This window comes from Felis catus, chromosome A1, assembly GCF_018350175.1.
Source record: "Felis catus isolate Fca126 chromosome A1, F.catus_Fca126_mat1.0, whole genome shotgun sequence".
NCBI classification, from domain to species: domain Eukaryota; kingdom Metazoa; phylum Chordata; class Mammalia; order Carnivora; family Felidae; genus Felis; species Felis catus.
The window spans coordinates 79,047,437-79,068,667 of record NC_058368.1 but is presented as its reverse complement, the minus strand read 5'-3'; the positions used below and the strand labels follow the sequence as shown (position 1 = coordinate 79,068,667).

At 44.8% G+C, this 21,231-nt stretch overlaps 1 protein-coding gene across 3 annotated transcripts in view; it reads right to left on the bottom strand.

Moving 5' to 3' along the window:
* The window catches only part of MYO16 (myosin XVI), a 615,221-nt gene that overhangs the window by 84,898 nt on the left and 509,092 nt on the right, over positions 1-21,231 (bottom strand). For all 3 annotated transcript variants that reach the window (XM_023253136.2, XM_045055816.1, XM_045055813.1), the window contains exons 28-29: positions 18,241-18,343; positions 76-172 (exon numbers count right to left, since the gene is read on the bottom strand). In XM_023253136.2, the coding sequence (XP_023108904.2) occupies positions 76-172; positions 18,241-18,343 (200 nt within the window). The remainder of the gene's footprint in view (positions 1-75; positions 173-18,240; positions 18,344-21,231) is intronic.

Genomic DNA, 21,231 nt, shown 5'->3' with positions numbered 1-21,231 from the left:
TAACTCGAGGCGCACTAAGTGATTTTGTATCTCACGACTCAAAGACATTCAGAAAGGTTAGTGTGTAATGGTTACCTTTTTGGCAGGTTATAATTTTCCTCTGCAGCTGTAGGCACAAATCATTGAGCTGGCCAGCGTGCCAGTATTTTAGAAACACTTTTCGGACTCCCATCTGAAACACAAACAGCAGGGAGACATTAAACAGCATGAAGATGCCAAAAATAATGATGGAAAACAGTCAGGCAAGAGATTTTTCCAGGAGAGGATTAGAAGGAACAAAGCTAACAAAATTAATGCCAGTACATCTTCCTTAATTTTTGTTTTTAATGCGATTGCATTCACTCGCAATCCCAAAGGTTTTATTCTAATAAGCGTGTTTGCTGTGTGCACACAGGGTCGCTAATGTTTCCCAATGGCCGCACACTGGAGTTGGGACGGCTGCCCCACGCGGTGCCTGTGAGAAACACTGGCCTCGGTTCCAGCAGTAGAGAAGACCGTTCCTGTCAACGGTCGATGAACGCTCAGATCACAGAGTCGGAGCCTTGTCCTCCCTTTACGATGATTTTCCTTTTTCAACTCAAAGCAGGTTGAGTCCGGGAAAAAGGGAAACAATGAAACAAAAAGACCAAAACAAAACAAAACAAACCCAAAAAACCAACAAAAAAACCCCAAACCCCGTAACACTGACATACAGAATGGTTGCCACTCTTTGTTTCCACCACCCCCTATGTGATTCTAAAGTGGATGTGTACATGACCACGGTTGTAGAGATGCAGCACAGAGGCAAAAGTCTCCACAAAGCCATCGACTGGCAAGGATCTTCTAGGTGATCGTGTGAACAGTAACACAACGAACACTTCTCGCCAGAGCTTTGAAAAAGCGTGTCGCCAAATCGGCTTCTACAAAAGCCTTAGCGGTCTGCAAGCTGGTCTGGATGCGCTGCGATGGAGGAAGGCAGCTGTCAGAGAAAAGTCTTTAAAACCACAGAACAATCAACCACATCCATCCATTTTTAAAGACATCTTCTTGTGTGTTGTGCGTGTTTTCTACAAATTCGCAGAATTGCGGTAGGTGTGAGGAATCCCTTCACGACGTAAATTCCCACAGCCTCTTAGGGGAAGCAGGCGTGAATAACTGCGGAAGAGCCCAGTAAGGGCTAACATGAAACGCCGCAGAAGCTTGGAGGGGATCTTCTGCTAGATTAAGACAAAAACACCGCTTAGGCAAACCTTGTGATATGTTCATAATCACATTCTCAGCACTGGAGACAAATACCGGCGCGATGAGAAGACTAACACGGTGCTCCCAAGCATGAGCTGGGGACATTAAAATGCTAACACCCTCCAGCCCCAGCATACATCACAATGACACCCGAGGCTTGCACGTATGCACACACCATTAGGTACTGGAAGGGTTTATAGGTCAGACTTGTCTCCAGAACGCTTGGCCAGAGGTGGTTTGCGAAGCTTTTCATATGGAAACGGAGTTATTCCAAACAGATGTTGTCACCCGCCCCCCCCCCCCCCATCCTTCCATCTAGCTGTCCTCTTCGCCATGATCTGTTGTCTTAATGAAACACGCAGTTGTGCAAGAGATTGGGGCCTGAATCTTGCATTGTGGCGGTCAGGGGGGTTATCAGATCAATGGGGAAAGTTCTCAACTACTGTCTGGTTTCAGAGGCTTCTGGTTGACTGGGTGCTATTCTTTGTTTAGTTTTCTTTTAGTTGGTTGAAATCTGAGACAGTCACCTGGGTGGGGAGCTACAGAGAGTTGTTACTTCCCCCCCTACCCCCCCCCCCATTGTATTGCCATTCTCTCTCCCTAGTTATTTTCCATAATTCATCATCTTTTTTTTTCCCCCTTCCCAACTGCTGACTTATTTTGGCAGTCAAGAGGAAAAGCAGTTGGTACTGTCTGTGGGCACTGCGGAACAAATCTGTGAGACAGGCACTGGGAAGGAGGGAGTATGGCAGCTTTCCGCTCAGCGCTGACTGCGGTATGCAACTCATTGTGGGAAACTTCATCCCAAAGGCAAAATTCATGCAAACCTGGGTCCCCGAATGAAACTCCAAAAGACTGATAGCCTGCAATACTACGCAATGGCGGGGGGGGAGTCAGTAATGATCACTGGGGGAACTAATTTATGGTGGGGGGGGTTCAACATGGGCAAAAGACCTACGGAATGGAATTAAGAGAACTGGATTCCACTCTCTTAACTAAAAGGAGACCCTGGCTGGACAGGAAGGGAGTTGGGTGGGATGACAAAGATCTCTTATAGTGACATTTCTAACAGCCATTCAAAACACCAAAGGAGGTTTAAGATTTCTGCTAGATTGGAGGGGGGGGGGCAAAGGAGGATGGTCTCCTCAAGAGGCTCACAGCGAAGCTTTTGGGGAAGATCAGAAGTAAGAAAAAATGACAGAGTTGTGTCCCAAGGACACCAAAGAGGAAGAAGTGATCAAGATGGCATTAGGTGGGATTCAATGAGAACCAAGTTATCTAAGCCATGTAGTCCTGAAGGATGGGCAGGTACTCTCCAGGGTGTCTAGGGATAGTGGGAGAAGATGAATGTGGGACAGAAAAACCAGCTGTTCCTTTCCTGTGAACAGCAAGGGTCAGAAAACTATCTTGGGGTACAGCTGCATTTATGGTGATAAGGGAAGAGGCCATGCATTGTAAACAGTGGCCACCTCATGAAGAGTCTTCCAGGGAAAACTGGACATTTTCCTAGGAACAGTGAGGATGCATTGGGAGATTTACAGAGGTTCCTAGCTAAATTTCATAAAAATAGATTTTTTAAATTTTTTAAAAATGTTTTTATTTATTTTTGAGACAGAGAGAGACAGAGCATGAGCAGGGGAGGGACAGAGAGAGAGGGAGACACAGAATCCAAAGCAGGCTCCAGGCTCTGAGCTGTCAGCACAGAGCCCGACGCGGGGCTCAAACTCATGGACTGTGAGATCATGACCTGAGTTGAAGTTGGATGCTTAACCGACTGAGCCACCCAGGTGCCCCTCATAAAAATAATTTTTCAGATTGTATTAGAAGTGTATAAAGTTCCTTCTTAAAACTGTCTGGAGAATGGGTTGTCAGACTTGGCTTTGGGAGGTCCCTGGTGAAGTGGGGCAATATAAGGTCATCAACAATTTGGATTTGTTGGGGGTCTGTTGGCCAACTCTTACTTATCCTTCACGACTGAAATCAAACCCCATCTCCATTTTGATATCCATGCATCCACTTCTAGTAGGACTTTGATGACTTCCATTTGCATTCCCATAATATCCTACAGATGATTCTTTGTTTCTCTTATTATATTGCATTGCATATTTGCCATTATGCACACATATTTAATCTCCTGAAGAATATGAAGATATATTCTTGAACTTCACAAGTGGTAAGGATGTGGGGAGGGTTAGATTCAGATTAGAAACAGAACATAAGGAATTGTGAAGTCTTGGTATAAGATGAGTCATAGCAATGGATGATAATGTCTTCAAGGATGAAAATAAGGTATGATGGACAATGAAGGCAGAAGCCAACCCAAAGTTATTGAGTAAGCTGGAGATAAGTCATGGAAGCCAGTAGGTGACAGAACACATGATGGGGGGGGGGGGATAAAAGGAAAAAGAAACGTGGGGTGAAAGCAGTCCACAAATGGTGTAGATGTAAGACAGAAGGTTGGGGAGCAATGAGTCAGCTGGCCCCGTTCCTCCACTGAGACAAAGGAAGTGAAAAAAAACTGAATCCTTGTAACAGAGTATTTTCAGGAATGTCCAGGTGTCAGTTCACACAAGGAGGCTAAATTAGAAGAGGAGTAAATATGGATGCGGTAGGCTTTTCTCTCAATGTATTAGAGATGTCCCAGGACCCGACAGTGGCTAGTTAAAGAGGGGTCTGAGTGCTTCACAGGCCAGATCTGCATGTCTCCAGGCAGAACAAAAGGAGTCCTTGTTGAGATCCACGGATTGGGATGATGGCAAGGGAGGAACTGGGCGGGAATGCGAGCACGGGGCATGTGAGAGGAGCAATGCTAGACAGACAGATGCTCCTCTGGGAGCCAGAAGGACAGTCCAGCCCCCAAAGCTCCTGGTGAGTGGGTATAGTTATGCCCGTGAAAATTCTCCAGAGGTAGAGCCAAGGGCTTTGTAAGTGAGGGAAGCTTCTGTGCTTTCGGTTCAGTGGGAGGAGGCGAGGACGGAAGGCTGAATTCACATCACAAGTATCCCGCTAAGGCAGAGCTGAAGACTTGTGAACGTGGCTGTGTACTGTGCTACCATCACATTTAGATGGGCTAGAAAATTCTTCTTTCAGCTGTTTGGGTACACTTTACACATATCCAATGGGACCACCCGCCCACCCGCCCTTCCTTCTTTCCTTTCCTTCCTTCCTTCCTTCCTTCCTTCCTTCCTTCCTTCCTTCCTTCCTTCCTTCCTTGTCCTTCCCTCCTTCCTTCCCTTCTTTCTTTCTTCCCTTCCTCCCATCCTTTATTTTTTCCTTTCTTTCTCTCTTTTTTCCTATATATATATTTTTTACCATGTAATTTATTTGTGGTTTGGCATTATTTAGAGACACTCATTGGTATTTTAGTATTTGTTTGAATTTGCTGGTCTTTTAGAGATGTCACGTTTATAGTAAATGCCTCTTCTCTCCTTAAAGAATGAAATTAGCCATTTAGTAGTATTTTGGATTTCTTTGTCAGAAACTGTTTTGAATAACACATTTTAGTATTAAGTCCTCTGCTATCGCTGATGCTAAGAATTAGTAGGACATACATCTAGGATTCTTTTTTTTTTTTTATCAGGAGAATCTAGACAAGATCACATGAGTTCTAAACCTCCATTGTCTATTAATGATGTTGACTAGGAGAAAAGCGTTGGTCTTTTTTATTTTTTCTATGGAATAAGTTCACGTAAAGTTACTCTGTGATCAGCGCATTAGCGTGCTACACCAAATCCAACAAATTAGGCTTCGTTTGAATGCAACCAAATGTCCAGATCACCTACATTTTTAATTTTGGTTACATTCTCTTAAAAGAAGGTGTTTCTTAGAGAACCAGAGAAACAGAGAGGTTAAAACATTCTCCTACAGAGCCCTTTCCCTGTGTGCTCCCCAGACGCAGACTGTTCTGATCTGAGATGAAAATGTTAATGTCATTCTGACTCCTGTAAAAGTAAACCATCTGTGAATTATAGTCATTGCTATTTTTATTAGAAAACCATTAGGTTTTTTCTTTTTCTTTTTGAAGTGACAGATTTTCAAAGATTAAGCACAATTGTCATTGATGACTTCGAAAGCTTCAATTACTGTTACCGTTCTCAGGGAGTTTTTAGAGGTGTTGGCTGTGGGAGCTCAGACAGCTGCTGGAATGGCATTTCCATGGAGTGTGGGTGGCCTTGAGGCTGCACGGAGGGAGGTCAAGGGAACCTCTGAGGATGGCCTTCCCCCTTTTCTCCTTGTCCTCCTTCTCCTCCTCACTGAATGCTGCCTCCTAGCACAGAGGTGCGGGAAAGCAGAGAGGAGACAAGCTTGGTGGCAGAGGCTGCCCTCCAGTGTAGTAGAGGGACAGGCACCCACGGTTTCCATGGCAACCCTGCATCCTACTGGCCTTGCCCTTTTAGGAATGTCCCGCATTCACTGACTGGGAGACCCACCGGCAAAACTATCTTCAGAGCGATCTTTCTACACATCAAGCTCATGTTACATTCAGGCTTATAATTACTTAAGAGTAGGTCATGATTTTCAGGATAACGTTCAAACTCTCGAAATGTTTATTAAACTTCTCATAGTATGGCTTTACTCAACGCATTCAGATTTGTCTACTCTCAAACTACATCCTGTTGCTTGCTGTTTCAAAACGGGAACGTGTTTTTCTGCTCTGGTTTCACGTATATGATTTCTTTTTCCTTCAACGCGTTTCTCTAAAGCGTCTACTGGATAAGCCCCTATTCATCCTTTAAAACACAGATGACTTGGTGAACTCTAAGTTTAGTGTGTCCCTTACAACAATGAACTCATTCTAACAGCGATCCACATCGCTAATGCACCTTGTTTATCTATCTCTGTAATACTACCGAGTTCCTGTTTTTGTCATTATTTGTATACCTGTCTGAATATTCCACGTGACTGTGAGATATGGGTGGGCTAGGATAATGTCGGAAAAATATAAAGGTCATGAGTTACATCTATTAAGGTGAGAGATAAAAGTAAATGGAATACGAAAATGAAGAAAGTAGAATTTCAAGAGTGATTTTAATGGACACTAACTGTAACATGAACTCAGATATTAAAAATATAGTTCATTTAAAATATGTTAAAAAAACCTAAGTCCATTTAAACTATTTAAATGCATTCATTTTGTATAAACGCATCTAATGCAAAGAGCAAGACACAAAGACGCTACCTTGCACATTTCTGGTGCCACCACATTTCTCATAGATGATTATCTCAAACCGAAATCTAGATTTTATCTCATAATTCTAGATTCAGTAGTAGTTTATAAATAAATAGTAGGTCAGGGCTCGCAGGTGGCTCAGTTGGTTAAACATCCCACTTCGTCTCAGGTCATGATCTCGCAGTTCGTGAGTTTGAGCCCCCTGTCGAGCTCTGTGCTGACAGCCCAGAGCCTGGAGCCTGCTTCGGATTCTCTGTCTCCCTCGCTCTGCCCCTCCCCTGCTCACCCTCTGTCTCTCTCTCTCTCAAAAATAAAATGAAACATTAAAATAAATAAATAAATAAATAAAGTAGCTGTTTATCAATAGAGAATTAATTATTTCCCTGCCTTCTGGCCACCTTCCTGTCTCCAATTTATTAATCTTCCAGAAGCCTTCAATGACTCCATATTGCCTAGAAACTAAAATGCATATCTTTGGGTTTGGCATTCAAAGTCCTCCATAATATGATATTTGTTCATCTCTGAAGAGCTCACACTTTTTACTCTTCTACAACAGATGTTACTGACAGTTATTTTAACTTTTCACACACTCTGTGAGAGCAGAAATCCAACGGGAGACTTCTGTAGACACTATCAAGGGCCAATAGCATTCTTATGCTTGGAATTTGTATTGAATAATGTTACTACTGCTGTCAGCATTATGGTAGACATTGTCCCTCTACATCTATGTCTATAATTCTTGAAATAGCTTTATTAATAATTACCATAAATTATGTTTTAATAATAGTTTATGCGAATGCTTATTTTTTTGCTACAAACATGCTTTATTTTCATTATTACTGACAAAGAATTAATCCTTAAAAATTTTAATCTCCCTTACTTTAAAAGCATTAGCATTATTCTAATAAATATTTGTCCCATTTAAAGACAAGACATATAATGTTATAGTTGCATCAACAGTGGTCATCTTTCACTGTAATATTAGCATTCCAAAAAAAAAAAATGCCTGGTATCCCTCCAAGTGCCTACCAAGTAGGTCTGTTCCCAGACTTAAAACGGGTTTCTAGACAGCATGATGAACACCACACTCTTCCTTTTATGTGTTTTGATGTCTGCATCACTCTCCCATCAGCCTGGTTTTCCTTCCTGCCGATCTGAGGATGTCATTGTGTTCCTCTAAAACACACTTCTTCCTACTTTTACCATGCAAAGCACTTTCTGTGCCTACCACGTAATCCTTTTCAAACAGAAACAGCTTCAAACTCCAACACTTCCACATGCACACCATGACCAGTCCTGCACACATTCGTGGTTCTGTGTCATTTTCACATACTCTCAGGCACATGGTATCTTGTAGCTTTCCCAATTTTTCTTTCTCTTATTTATTCATCCGTCCTACCAAGTGTCTGTCCTCCCCATCTATTTAATCATTTATTCATCCATCCCTAACTCCATCACCCATCCACACATCTATCCGTCCCTCCATCCAATCACCCACCCACTTATCTATCCCTCTGTTCATCCATCCAGCCACCCATCTATCCATCTATCCACCCATCCACCCATCCATCCATCCATCTACCCATCCATCCATCCATCCATCCATCCATCCATCCACCCATCCATCCCTCCATCCACCTATCCATCTATCCTTCCTTCCTTCCATCCATCCATTCATTCATCCATCCATCCATCCATCCATCCACCTACCCATCTATCCTTCCTTCCATCCATCCATTCATCCATCCATCCATCCATCCATCCATCCATCCATCCACCTACCCATCTATCCTTCCTTCCATCCATCCATTCATTCACCCATCCTTCCATCCATCCATCCATCCATCCATCCATCCATCCATCCACCTACCCATCTATCCTTCCTTCCTTCCTTCCTTCCTTCCTTCCTTCCTTCCTTCCATCCACCTATCCTTCCATCCATCCATCCATCCATCCACCCACCCATCCATCTGTCCATCCAAACATTTGCCAGGGGCTTTCCCGATACCAGTCACCTTGCCAGGCTCCAGGACCACAAGGACAAATAGAATATAGTCTGTCCTTTCAAGAAGTTCAGTAAAACAACCATTTAACTAAAATTCATCTTCTCCGGGCTAAATTCACACATTTCCCTGATTTGCTTCTTGGATTCATTATATTTATAAGGATGGGCATTATTTTATGTGTGTATATTTTATTATTAATATTTCAGTATTTTACATTTTTCATGGTAGCTTTGAACAACTACCAAATGGAAATATTCTAATGTTCAGCCTGGCTCTGAATGTATTTTTAAACATCCTCAGAGGATACATTTATACTAAAATACAAGTTCTCTTTGTTATAAATAGACTATTCTTGAAGTTTAACTTCAACACAGAGAAGATAATTACAGCCACACACATCTAACAGAGTACTGTATCTTCTGGTATTTGAGGAAGGTGGTTTGGCTCGAATTACACATAATTACAGGCTAAGAAAATTAATTACTCTCACCTAGAACAGTATGACCTGTACAGCAAGCAGTGATGAATAAAAACTACTATTTTGAGCTTCCTGGTGAATAACTTACTATGCGATCCTGTATATTATTTCATTACAGAAAGCATGTCGACGTGGTCAAGAGCACTTACAAAAATAAACCTCTTCGTCTCAAAGTCACACATGGTGAAAAGCAAACCAAAGCCAAACCCAAACAAAGCAGACCAGCTTCAAAAGCAGAGAGGAAAGTGCATCGGATAAGTTAATGTATTCATTTCAAGAGCGCCGCTGGTCTTCCTTTGTAACAAGATGGCCTCAAGAACACCACTAGGAATTACCTGCTTCGTGGAACATACACGTTATAAACGATTAAGAGCAGCAAATACAGTCACAGCCCGTCATGCTGCCTGCGGCACAGACGCCCTGGCAGGGGTCTCCGCCACCAGTGTCCAACAAGGCACTGCCCTTTGCATCTTCTGATGCTTGCTTTACTTCCAAAAAACAGGATCCCTCCCGGTCCTTCATCGCGGGCACCGGCTCTTATCTTACTCATCCTTAAGAGTGCTTTTAGATATAATAAAAAATACATAGCTTTCCTAATTGTCCCAAAAACGTGTTCTGTGGTTGTGTTCATGGGTTCTTTGAGATTCACCTGCATGTATTCTTTCAGCCCCTGGAGGGCCGCGTGCTTCCATCGTTCAGAGCTCCGCACGTATTTTGTGCAGCAAATTCACGCTTGTTAGAGATGCCGGTTTGAAAAGAGATCTCGCTCTTCAAGTGATTTAACGGGCCTATCTGTGGAAGGTCACCGTGAGTCCTCTCCCGCCCCTTCCCCGCTCTTTGTCTCGCCCACCACAGCTCCATGTGCATAGGCTACGACACCCGTTTGTTAACTGGCTTCCTGGCTCTGCGCTTGCCGTCCAACAACACATTGTTTTCACGTTTAAAGCATAAATCATGTCACGTTACCACCCTCTTTGAAGCTCCTCGGTGGTTTCAAAGGGAACGTAAAACAGAATGCTGTGTTTTGATGCAACCAAGGTCCCAGGGGCTTGGCCACCGCTCACCGCTAAGCACCGACCTCAAGACGGTGAAACTGCTTCCTGATCTGCAGAAAAACCCTTTGCTATTACAAGGCTTGGGGCATGTAGCAGGTGCTTAATAAAGGCTTACTGCAGGACTAAATAAACCTGGAGCTGGGGAAAATTAGATCGACACACACGAGATGGAACTGGATTAGGCACGGTCGAAACTGCCGTGTTTTAGAAGCTGTCAAGCAGTTGTCAATTACCGTCCAGGAAGACTGAGCTTTGGAGGGCCACCAACCAGTGTAATCGCTACGATTTTCTACCCTTCCCAGCAATAAGTTCGTCAGTCACTCACATTCATTTTCCTCCCTAGGGCGGCAATAATGAAACAAAGGAGGCGGAGAAAACGCTGCCCCAATGCACCGTTCTCTCCCTCGTCTCCTTGTTCCTGGGGCTCTGTCACCTGCCCCAGCAGCTCTCAGCCGGCACCCTCTGTCCCCGCCCCGCCCCGCCCCTACCTCCTGCTCCTCAGCCTTCAGATCTCAGCCCCCGAGTGTTCTTCTTACAGATGCCCTTCATGACACCTGGCCTGTCTATACCGGGTCCTCACGGGTTGCCCCCCCAGAGTGGATCCCAGCCTGTGCTTATTCGTTAGTTTAGTGTTGTTCCCCCTTAGCCAGTAAGCCCGCAGAAGAGGGATATCACAGTCCTTCTTTACATCACACCCCCTTCTTTATAATCACCCTGGTGCAACTACAGGGACATCAGTGGTGCTCTATAAATGCTCCTTGACTCGATCAACCAAGAAGCCTGAGCTAGAGGAAATTCGGTTGGTCTCCAGGAGATGAAAGCTGGGTCAGGAACAGGCACAGCTAGCTCTCACTTGGCAATTATTAAGTGCCCGATTTTGGACTTAGTCTTTTGTGTAAGGAAGTTGAGAGAACAATATGAAATTACTTCCAAGGAGAAACTATCACACATGTCAGTAAGGCTTGACAGTGGATGCCTTCATTTCCAAAGAGAGAATGTTGCAGTAAGTAGGTTCATTCATTCAGTCGACAAACACCGGTTCCGTGTCAACTCTGTGCCAGACCCTGTAGGGGATGTAACGGTGAACCACAAACACGCATGCACATGGTGCCTGAGGACATACATGAAAAAAGAGAGACATACTATGTTTCCTCAATGGAGTTCAGAGTGAAATAGGAGAGAGAGGCACTGACCGAGAATCCAATTTTGTAATATTATTTTTAAAAACTGAGTCGGTGAAGACACAGAAGACATTTGGGGCAGTTATCTCTAGGTAGTTCAGTTGCAGGTGATCTGTACTTTCTTCTTTAATTTTCTCTATTTTTCAAGTTTCTTATCAGAAATAAATACTACTTTCATAATAAAAATGTGTCTGTATCTATGGATGCGTGTGTATTTAGTACAAGAGAAAAAGGGAAATAAATATATGTGCATATATATAGTAATTCCCAGTTTATAATGCACACAGTACCAAGAGATACACTAGGATCCCTAACGCTTATTATTTTCAACATTAATAATTCTAGAGGAAGGGAAGGGATATGAGAGAAAGAATAATTTTATGGGCTATTTTCTGGCTTGTACTTACAGTTGATTTATGAAGTGCTCCTTGAGTAATAAAACAAAGGTTATAAACCATTAATTTATTGTGCTAATAAGAGCCAAGGGCTCCAACACCATTGTCTTGTCTTAGAAGATGTAAAAAAAAAAGTGGAAGGTGCTTAAAACTTTAACAGTTTCTTGCTTTTACTTTTATTATCTTTTCTCTACCGTACTATTTTAGATTAATGAAATAATAAATCCTTCATCCAACTGATTTTATTTAATGTTATGGTAAAATGTTAATCTTGCAATTCTCAGCACTGTTAAGAGTGGCTCCTTCAAAGATCATATATTTTACAAAGACACACCACGAAATCTAGGCCATTCCTTGAAAATTACATTGGAAGATGACGATAAAGAACATAATTACTGTAATTTTTTTTTGGTTAGTGAGCACACACAAATAGGAAAAGTGCATTTCGTTAAGATTTGGGGTTTGCCCTTTGTGACAGCCTTTTGTGACTTCTTTCAGAATCTCAGTCCCTCTCGCTCTCTCTCATACACACACACATACACAGACATGTACATGCGCACACACACGTACACACATCACACAGGAGAACGAGCAAGTATCATCTCATCTGGGTCGTTGGGACGGAGCTGACGCTCTCATTTTGTGGCTCACTTTCTGTCTGTAGGATCTTGAATAAGTCACCGGAAGTCTTCCTGGGTCTGACTTCTCGTCCTCAATATGTCTGAGGCCATGTAAAATCTGTCTCAATTTCTCCTTCCACAGTTTCCAGTCACAGTGACCATGAGCACCTGCTTCAAGGGAACCTCACCTCACAGGACTCTTTCCTTTGCCTGTCCACAAAGCTACCCCCACCCCAAAGTTTCAAAATCCGCTTGAAAGGACAATGACACTTCTCTGGGAAAGCTCCCCTACATGGGGGCCAGCCAGTCCCCGGCGCTGACTTCCCCTGCGCTCTGAGCTTCTGTGTTCTGAAGCAGCACCCCTGGCGCCGCGTGGACCGACTCTGACAGATTTGTTTCTCCCTTCGTCATCCCACCAGATGGCTTTAAAATGAATATAGCATTCAAATAACTACACAGAAAAAAATCGTCCTATAACCAGTTGATTCATATAAAATGTGTGAAAACCAGATTATACCATTTATTTTTCCACTTAGAATTAGTAGTTTCAAAAGTTTTCACTTTACATAAATGACATAACATTGCAAAACAAGCATGTTCTGCATTGGGGCTGAGTGCCTGCCAGTCGCTGTCGCATGGCTTGGGGAAATCGGGGCAGAAAGTGGTTGATTAAACATGCAGAGTTTCGGAGGGATTATTTTCAAAGGCACCTTAAAGTAGGACGGGACTAAAACTGTATATATTTGGATAGAGAAAATATCTGAACAATTTTGAAAAACAAACAACAGAAGGTTAATAACTAGTGGCTTCGTTTAACTTGTTTCCAAACTACGACTTAATTCAAACTATCTGTATTCCTCCCACCCCCCCAAATGAAGTGATCTGAAGACTCTGTTTCATAAGGAAAAATACATCTGGTGAGACACAGAAAACACTACTGGAAGTGGGCCAGAGTAAGTCTGCTCAGATTAGCTCTTATTCCCCCTTAAACAACTGACCTAAATTCTGCCATGAAATGAGGATCAACCTCTGACTGGTCCACCATGTTTTTCAAACATATCATTTAATTGGAAACAGGGCCAAGAAACCGCGAGCAAGGAGGACTCCTTTGCGGCCGATGCTATATCCTGAGTTTTCTTCCTTTTTGTTCAAAATAAAAGCACCTTACGTGAAAGCAGCGATGTTGACGATGTTGAGAGAATAGGATCATGAATGAGTTTGTCAAAACTCGTGGTTACTGCTTGCAGTCATGGGAAAGAAGGCTGGCGTGAGGGCCAGTGATGTAACATATACAATAGGTCACTTTTTGTTTCAAGGCCAAAATGCTTTAGAGCAAAACATGGTCAATGGGAATACATGTTTTCATAAATGCTTAAAATCATTAATTTGGCCTTATGCACTATTCTACCTAAATTGTACTTATGAGGTGGAAACCCATTTGAAAAATACTTTTTAAATACAGGAGGACTTTATGAACATATTGATCCTCTAATCATAGATCCAAGCTAAAATTCTACTTGGCCATCGTCTCAAAACATTTCCCTAGATATGACCATTGTCAGGTTTGGGTTGTGAATTATTCCGGATTGTAAAAACTCTTGCACATCTGTGGCATCTGTATAAGATGTATCCTATGGTTTGGCCACTTCTTATGGACAAAGACTCATTCGCTGGCCATGCGCAAGGGCGTGGATGTCTACCCCGTGCCCGTTCCTTCACTGTGTGGCAGGGACATGGGGGCAGACTCAGCACACGCGCATCCCTTCTGAGGGAGACGCAGTCAGCAACCCCATAGAAGGTGTGCGGCCTGAGGGGCAAGAGGAAAGCAGAGAAGAGAAAGCAAGTATCACGGAGAGGTGCAGAACGCTGGGAAGTTAGAATATGGCCCAGCCAACTGCAAACTGGGTAGATTTACCAAAATGGCTTTTTATGACCGTTCCCAGACTGCCTTTGCTCAGCTCCAGTCGTGAACTGGAAACCAGTGTTACCCTGACGCCCATCTCCAGGACCATCACCCACAAGCGTCTGCCCCCCGGGACCGCCCAGGGAATGGCCAGCGCAGCAGCCGGGTCTCCGCTCAGAGCCAGGACTGGTTAGAGTCACACCCTTCCTGAGAGCTCTCTCTTGATTCCAGTCCTTCTCCATCTTCCACTTCTTTTCTTTCTCTCCCCTTTCTCCTTCTTCTCCTTTTCTGTCCAAGATGCAGTTAGGAACGAGAGTCCAAAAGCACCGGGTCTTGAGGGTCACTGGCTGATGGTTTGCGTAAGAAAGATTGGGATCAGAATCGGCCCGCGACGGGACGCACTCCGTGTGGTTCTCCTTCATCTACCAGGTGAATGATCAACATAAAAAAGACACGAACCGCAAGAAGCAATCTGCTCACTAATAAAGGAATCTGTAAGTGCCTTTGATCAAAGCTCACACTACGGTGCATAATCTATGCATTTCAAGTTCTCTAATCTGAATAAAAGGGCTTCAGATGGTTACATTGAAAGATATAGATCGAGTTCAATGCAGTGGAAAGAACACAGCATAGCAAGACTTAGATGCCGGGCTCGGCAAAGCAGCCTTGCCACTGAAACTAAGCACGAACTGCACCGAATGCCTTGATGAGTATGTTGACCCTCAAGACTCTATTTCCTCGTGTCCCACATGAGGCCATTACCGTTCGCCCTGCTGACTTTCCTTTTTTGCGTACAGTTGTTCTTCGGAGTTGTTATTGGGTTTAGATCAAATGGAGTCAAAGCTCTGAATAGTTGTAGCACATTCTGCGGATGGGAGGAATCATTGTGAGTGAAACATTAAAAATTCCCATGCCTCACGCACTGACCCCAGACCCCAAACTACATAGGGAATAAACATGCGTGGGATCGGTGAACAAACCCAGCAGCTCCGAAAGGAAGATGTGTCCACCGCACCAGAAACAGAAGGAGGTGCTGGGGTTCACCACCGCCACGGAGGCGGTTCCAGGGGTGGGAGCCAATGTTCAATGGGAGAAAATGGAGCTAGAAGCCCCTACTGATGCCTCTGAGACTTTTCTGCACGAGTCTGGTTAATGTAAAGGACTGAAACAATCTCACAATGTCTCCAAGACAAATCAGAGCGACAATAAGGGGATCATCGTATTTTTAGTTAAGAGAATTGAATTTCTGGCGAATATTCTATGCAGTTTCACGCAGCAAAAGATGGCTCTGATCTCTGTTGTCTGCTAGCGTTGCTTTTAAAACTATGGAAAAGAACGGCAATTAATTCCTGGTAACCGTTCACAGCCAAATGATGAACACTGACTTCTTAATAGAAACATACGCTGTGACTCTTAGCGATTTGGGAACCATGCCACAGAAACAACAGCCATCCATTAGGAACTTACTGTTGTTTCAACAGCTCCTCATTCGATTTGTCCAGATTAACCACCCGAAAGAGAGACAGGCCAACCCTTCCTGCAACTACCAACACATTTCAAACCAATGTTTTGCTTCTGAAACTGAGGAGTCTGGCTTTCCAGGTCAGGAATAAACGATGGTTGAAAAACCCTTTTGCTCTCTGACTAGCACGAAAGGGAAGTATGAACGTGCTTTATTGCTAGGGAGTTAAAGATTGGTCTTCTGGTATAAAGTATACGAAAAGTTACATCTTGGAGAAGCTGAAGAAAGCGGTCTTTCCCGACGATTCAATATGGAACACACAAGCAAGCATGCAGCGAATAAATGAATTCATTTATTTTTTCGTCCTGTATTTTTAGCCTCCTTTGGGGAGTTAAAGAGTGAGGAAAATAGACCGGTGTGATGCGATGGGAACCCGTTCCCATTTTGGCTTCGGATGCGCTTCTTCCAAAGTCCCAACGCGTGCTCCGATTTAAGAGCCTCCCTGCTGCAATGTCAAGTGTCCCGGCACACGCACGAGTGCAGGAGGAACAGTGGCTGCAGGTGAGCCACCAGGTGAGCCACCTGCCTCCCGGGCACCGCCACGCGTCACCCCAGGCTCTCTCCGCATGCGTATCAGAGGACCGGCGCTCGTCACCCGCTGTGGTTACCATCTGCTGGTAAAATAACTGTTTTGGATTCCCTCACCTGTTCTCTACGACTCCCAGCTTCTTTTCACCACCAATAAAACACGTTATACTTATCTGCGAGTGTTTGTGAAGGGAAAAAAAATACAGAAAATCTCAGTGACATATTCCTGAACCGCTACTACCCAAGTACTTAAGCTTAAAGATGCCGGCAATGATTCAGCGGAAATGACCTCCGTTACCCGTGAGTCTGTCGGACAATTCCGTATGGGCACCCACATCTCCTGTCGATGTGCCTCTGATCAGTGCCACAGTGGTGAGCAGACACCCCCTGTGTTAGTGATTCCTCCTTGCTCCCTTTCTAATCCGGTCTCCTGGCACGGATGTGTGTCCATGACTATACAGACTGTGTGTGCTGCCTCCTTCAGACTCTATTTAAGGTTCATCTCCATTATTAGTTTAAGACAAAGAAAAGGGAAAGAACGATGATAAAGGAAGAGACCGGGTGGTACAGTTAAGTCATCACTCACGAATGCTCAAATTCTAGGCTCCTTGTCCTTTGCCACGGGTGACGCGTGCGCCTCCGTCAGCCCAGCAGGGCTCCTCCTGTGTCCCGGAGAGTGGGCGCTTCCAGACACATCTAGCAATTCTGAACCATCTGAAGGAAGGTCCTCCTCTTTGTCCTGGTCCATGATCTGACGATGCCTCTTGGAAATGCTCCACTACTTTTTTTTTTTTAAGTTCATTTATTTACTTTGAGGAGAGAGAGAGTGAGCATGAGCAGGGGAGGGACAGAGAGAGGGAGAGAGAATCCCAAGCAGGCTCCGCACACTCAGCGCACAGCCCTGTGCGGGGCTCGAATTCACGAACCATGAGATCATGTCCTGAGCTGAAACCAAGAGCTGGAATCTTAAGCAACTGAGCCCCCCAGACCCACTACTATTTAAAAATGAGATTTATGTCCGGGCGCCTGGGGGGCTCAGTTACGTGACCGACTTCGGCTCAGGTCATGATCTCGCGGTTCGTGGGTTCGAGCCCCACGTCGGGTTCTGTGCTGAACACTTGCTCGGAGTCTGGAGCCTGTTTCGGATTCTGTGTCTCCTTCTCTCTCTGCCCCTCCCCTGCTTGTACTCTATCTCGCTCTGTCTCTTAAAAATAAATAAATGTAAAAAAAAAAAAATCACATTTAAAAAAACGAGACTTGTGCCTGCTTTTTGGTAATTGTTGGGTTTTGCCAAAGCCGCTAGCTGCCATGATCTTTGCCGCCCATGCAAACCTTTGGTTGTTTTATAGCTAGAAACATCCAGGAACTCCTGGTGTCTTGGGCTCTATTCTGTTTCCTACTCCTGCATCACAACAACCTTCTCAATTCTTTGAAGTTTCAAACCTCCTGTTCTCAACACTCGTCACGGATCGCATTCTGATGTTTAATACCTTACAGCGTGCCCCACTGCTTCTGGGGAGCCCCTCCCAGGCTATTCTGTCTCCCTAATGTTCCCCCCTTCTGGAAGGAGGGGCTGGGTCCCCACCGTGCCCTGGGACTCCGCCAACTCAGAGGGTCACAGAAAAGAATTAAACGTTTCCAGTTATGTATGAAGCTTCTGCCAAGAAGCGAGGTTGAAGGGACAGTGACGTTGTCAGTGTGTGGCAGTTGAGAAGCAGGGAAGAGAAGCAGTAAACAGACACTGGACGACCCCAGAGGGGCCAGGAAGTGGGTCTCCAGAATGCGGATGACCTACCCACCAGAAGCCGAGAAATCAAGGTCCTCAAACTGCCTTCTCTGACTTCTGCTCTCTTTCTGATCCTTCAGGAAGCCTGAATGACAAGGCTGCACCCCGAGACATAAGCAAACAAGGAGGCTTCAGGAACCCCACGCCACGCACCGCCCCCCCAAGAGGAGCCCGCTGGCTCCCCCCCTGTTTGTTGCCATGCTGCTGACACCAGTAAATCAGAAAGAGTGATGTGTTTCCAGGGAAGACGCTTAGTGTCCCCTCTTGCCAAACACATCAGAGTTCATGCCACTGAGACCGGTGGCTCCCACAATGACTCAGCTCACTTATTTAAAAGTCCTGAACTGCGACGTTAGTAGCTTGCTGGTCACTAACCTGCCAGCCTTGCAATTTACACTGTTGGAGAACAAGGCGACATTTCTCCGCGGCAGACAGCTGTTTCTTCTCGACCGGGAGCGTGTCGGCCAATGGCTTGTACCTGTGAAAAAGCAACGGGAACACTGAGAGCCATGACTGAGTTCGTCAAGCAAGTGCTTCTGTTCAACAGGATTGTCTTTGTCACACTGTTTCTTAAATTCTCTCCGGTTCTTACTTTACCCTACGAGTCCCCAAATCTCCATCCGCCGTGCACGTAACACTGTACAACCGTGAAATAACCCTCATCTGTTGCGTGGAGAATGAGTTTTAAAAGGAGCCAAATATGTATTTCAATCCTTTAATGTGTGCTCAACACTATGATCAAGGGTGGATGAAAACCACTTAACGAGAGAAAATTGGAGAGAGAGGAAATGAATGGTTTTCACTGAAATAGTTAGAATGCTCTTAAAAACACACCTTTTAAGAAATCTCAGAATTCTTTATCCCCATTTGAAAGCGAATCTAGATGTAGTTGGAATCCGTAAGAAAGGAATAGCAAAACCTCCAGAAGTTTTATCTCAGCGAGAGGTAGAGAAGCTCTTTCCCCACTTACTACATATCGAGCACTTTCCATCTTCTAGAAGGATATTTATTTATTTATTTACTTATTTACTTATTTATTTATTTGCAGCTTCCTCTGAATCACTGGCTGTCATTCCCTAGCCGAAATCCATGGCAACATAATGCTTTTCTATGGATTTTTTTAAAAATGCCTTTCAAAATTACATAAGCCACTTAAAAAATCTATATGAAATTTCCGTTGCATGCAGGGTATCTAACCTGATGTGTAAGTAAAACTGTATTAAGGGAAGAAGGAGGGGGAGGAAGAGGAGGAAGAAATAGGCAAGGATTTGCGTAACTGCATCTAGTTGCGTGGGTTTACGATTCCCGTGTCGAGCTGCTCTGGGAACTTAACGCCAAGAGGTAAATCACGGAAGTTCCCTGTTATTTCCTGCAAAATATCTTAGCTTTCCATCAAAGTTGGTTGCAGCAAATCTGGCAACTTCTAAAATGAGTTCTTTGTTTCCTTAGAGCAACGGAGGAAGGAAGTGCCTGGCCTCCGGGTCTTTATCCACCGGGCTCCCTCGAGCAAGCTCTGAGAGGCGTGCCCCCCACACACCCCCCACCCCCGACACCACACCAGAGGGGCCCACACGTCTTTCCGTCTGCAGGTGCTGCAGAGCAGGGAGGTTCCCCGCATCAACGGGGGCAATGCTGCAGTCACGGCGGGGCTCGCTCGTGTGGAGCGCACACTGAGAAACCATACCTAGTTTGGATTTTTTGGTAGCAGACATTTGTTTCCTTTCTTACATCCTTAGCACTGTCACTGAAAACGGAGTTATACTGGTTGCCCTGGGTGGTAGCCATGCGTCAGACAAAATAAATACATCAATATCAGCAACAACCCTTCCTTCCCGTAATACAGATTTTTGCTCGTGCATCAAACTCACGGTGCAGGAGGGTGTAATAATAGCGGGTAACAGAGACGGAACGTAAAAATCGTAGTGCCAGAGGCAAGGATATGGAAAATCTCGCACATCATTTTGATCCCACTGAATGCACTGAAATGGTCTGTGGAAGAAGTCGACCATTTCTGTTTTGTTTTGTTTTTCTTTTACTGGTCATAGTGTGGTTGCTGCAGAAGAGACAAGGTACCTCCAGGGTAGAATAGAACAGAGAAAATGGGTAAAATGAGGTATGTGTGGGGAGGGCCGGGATTGGCAGTCAAGTGTGAGGCAGGTAGCGGGGGAGACCCTCTAAAAGGGATGGCCATCTCCCCACGTGCTGGGGTATGTCGTCTGCACAGCAGTGAGCAAACACGGGTTACGTCGCACCAAGTCTGAACTGGTCAAAAGAGACAGATGATGACCCACACGATGTGTCTGAACAGGAGACAAACTGGAGGGGGGACTAAACACAGCCTCGGGTTCTAACTCTGCAGGGAGTTGCTAGGAGACCCTTGGGCAGCCATCTCACCGGTAATCCCCCCTCTTGGGTCTGCCCGCGTGTATTTTCAGGACGCGGCAGAAATTCTATACTGCATTTAAAGTATCAGTCTAGGGGCGCCCGGGTGGCTCAGTCAGGGAAGCGTCCGGCTTCAGCTCAGGTCATGGTCTCACGGTTCGTGGTTCAAGCCCCACGTCGGGCTCTGTGCTGACAGCTCAGAGCCTGGAGCCTGCTTTGGATTCTGTGTCTCCCCCTCTCTCTGCCCCTCCCCTGCTCATGCTCTGTCTCTCTCTCTCTCTAAAATAAACAGTAAAAAACCTTAAAATAAACAAATAAATAAAAAGCTTCAGTCTAATCCCTGTGTGTTGTGTCCTCAAAGTGTGTGAGCTTCCCCAGGGGATGGGCCATCTTTGTGCATTCCCTAGTGTCTGTTACATTGCCTTTGTATGCACCAAGCACAAATAATGATGAGGGGTCAAGAACATGGGCTGGGGGATGGGGGGTGGCAAGGGACATTTCTCCTGCATGGAAAGAGAGCAGGGGGCTTTTAGTATGTTGCCTCTCTTACTCCCCACAGAGGCAGGAGGTCATCTTTTGACACTGAGAAAGCCCACGATCACAGAAATCCAGTCACTCCCCTGGGTTCACACAGATGATCTTATGAGTTGAACTGCATCCCCCCAAAAAGTGATGTGACTTTATTTGAAAATAGAGTCTTTGTGGGGCGCCTGGGTGGCTCAGTTGGTTAAGCGTCAGACTTTGGCTCAGGTCACCATCTCACAGTTCATGAGTTTAAGCCCTGCATCAGGCTCTGTGCTGACAGCTCAGAGCCTGGAGCCTGCTTCAGGTTCTGTGTCTCCCTCTCTCTCTCTGTTCCTCCCTGGTTCACTCTCTCTCTCTCTCTCTCAAAAATAAACATTAAAAATTAAAAAAAAAATAAAAAGAAAATAGAGTCTTTGCAGATGTCACACAGTTAGGATGAGGTCGTTAAGGTGGGCCAGG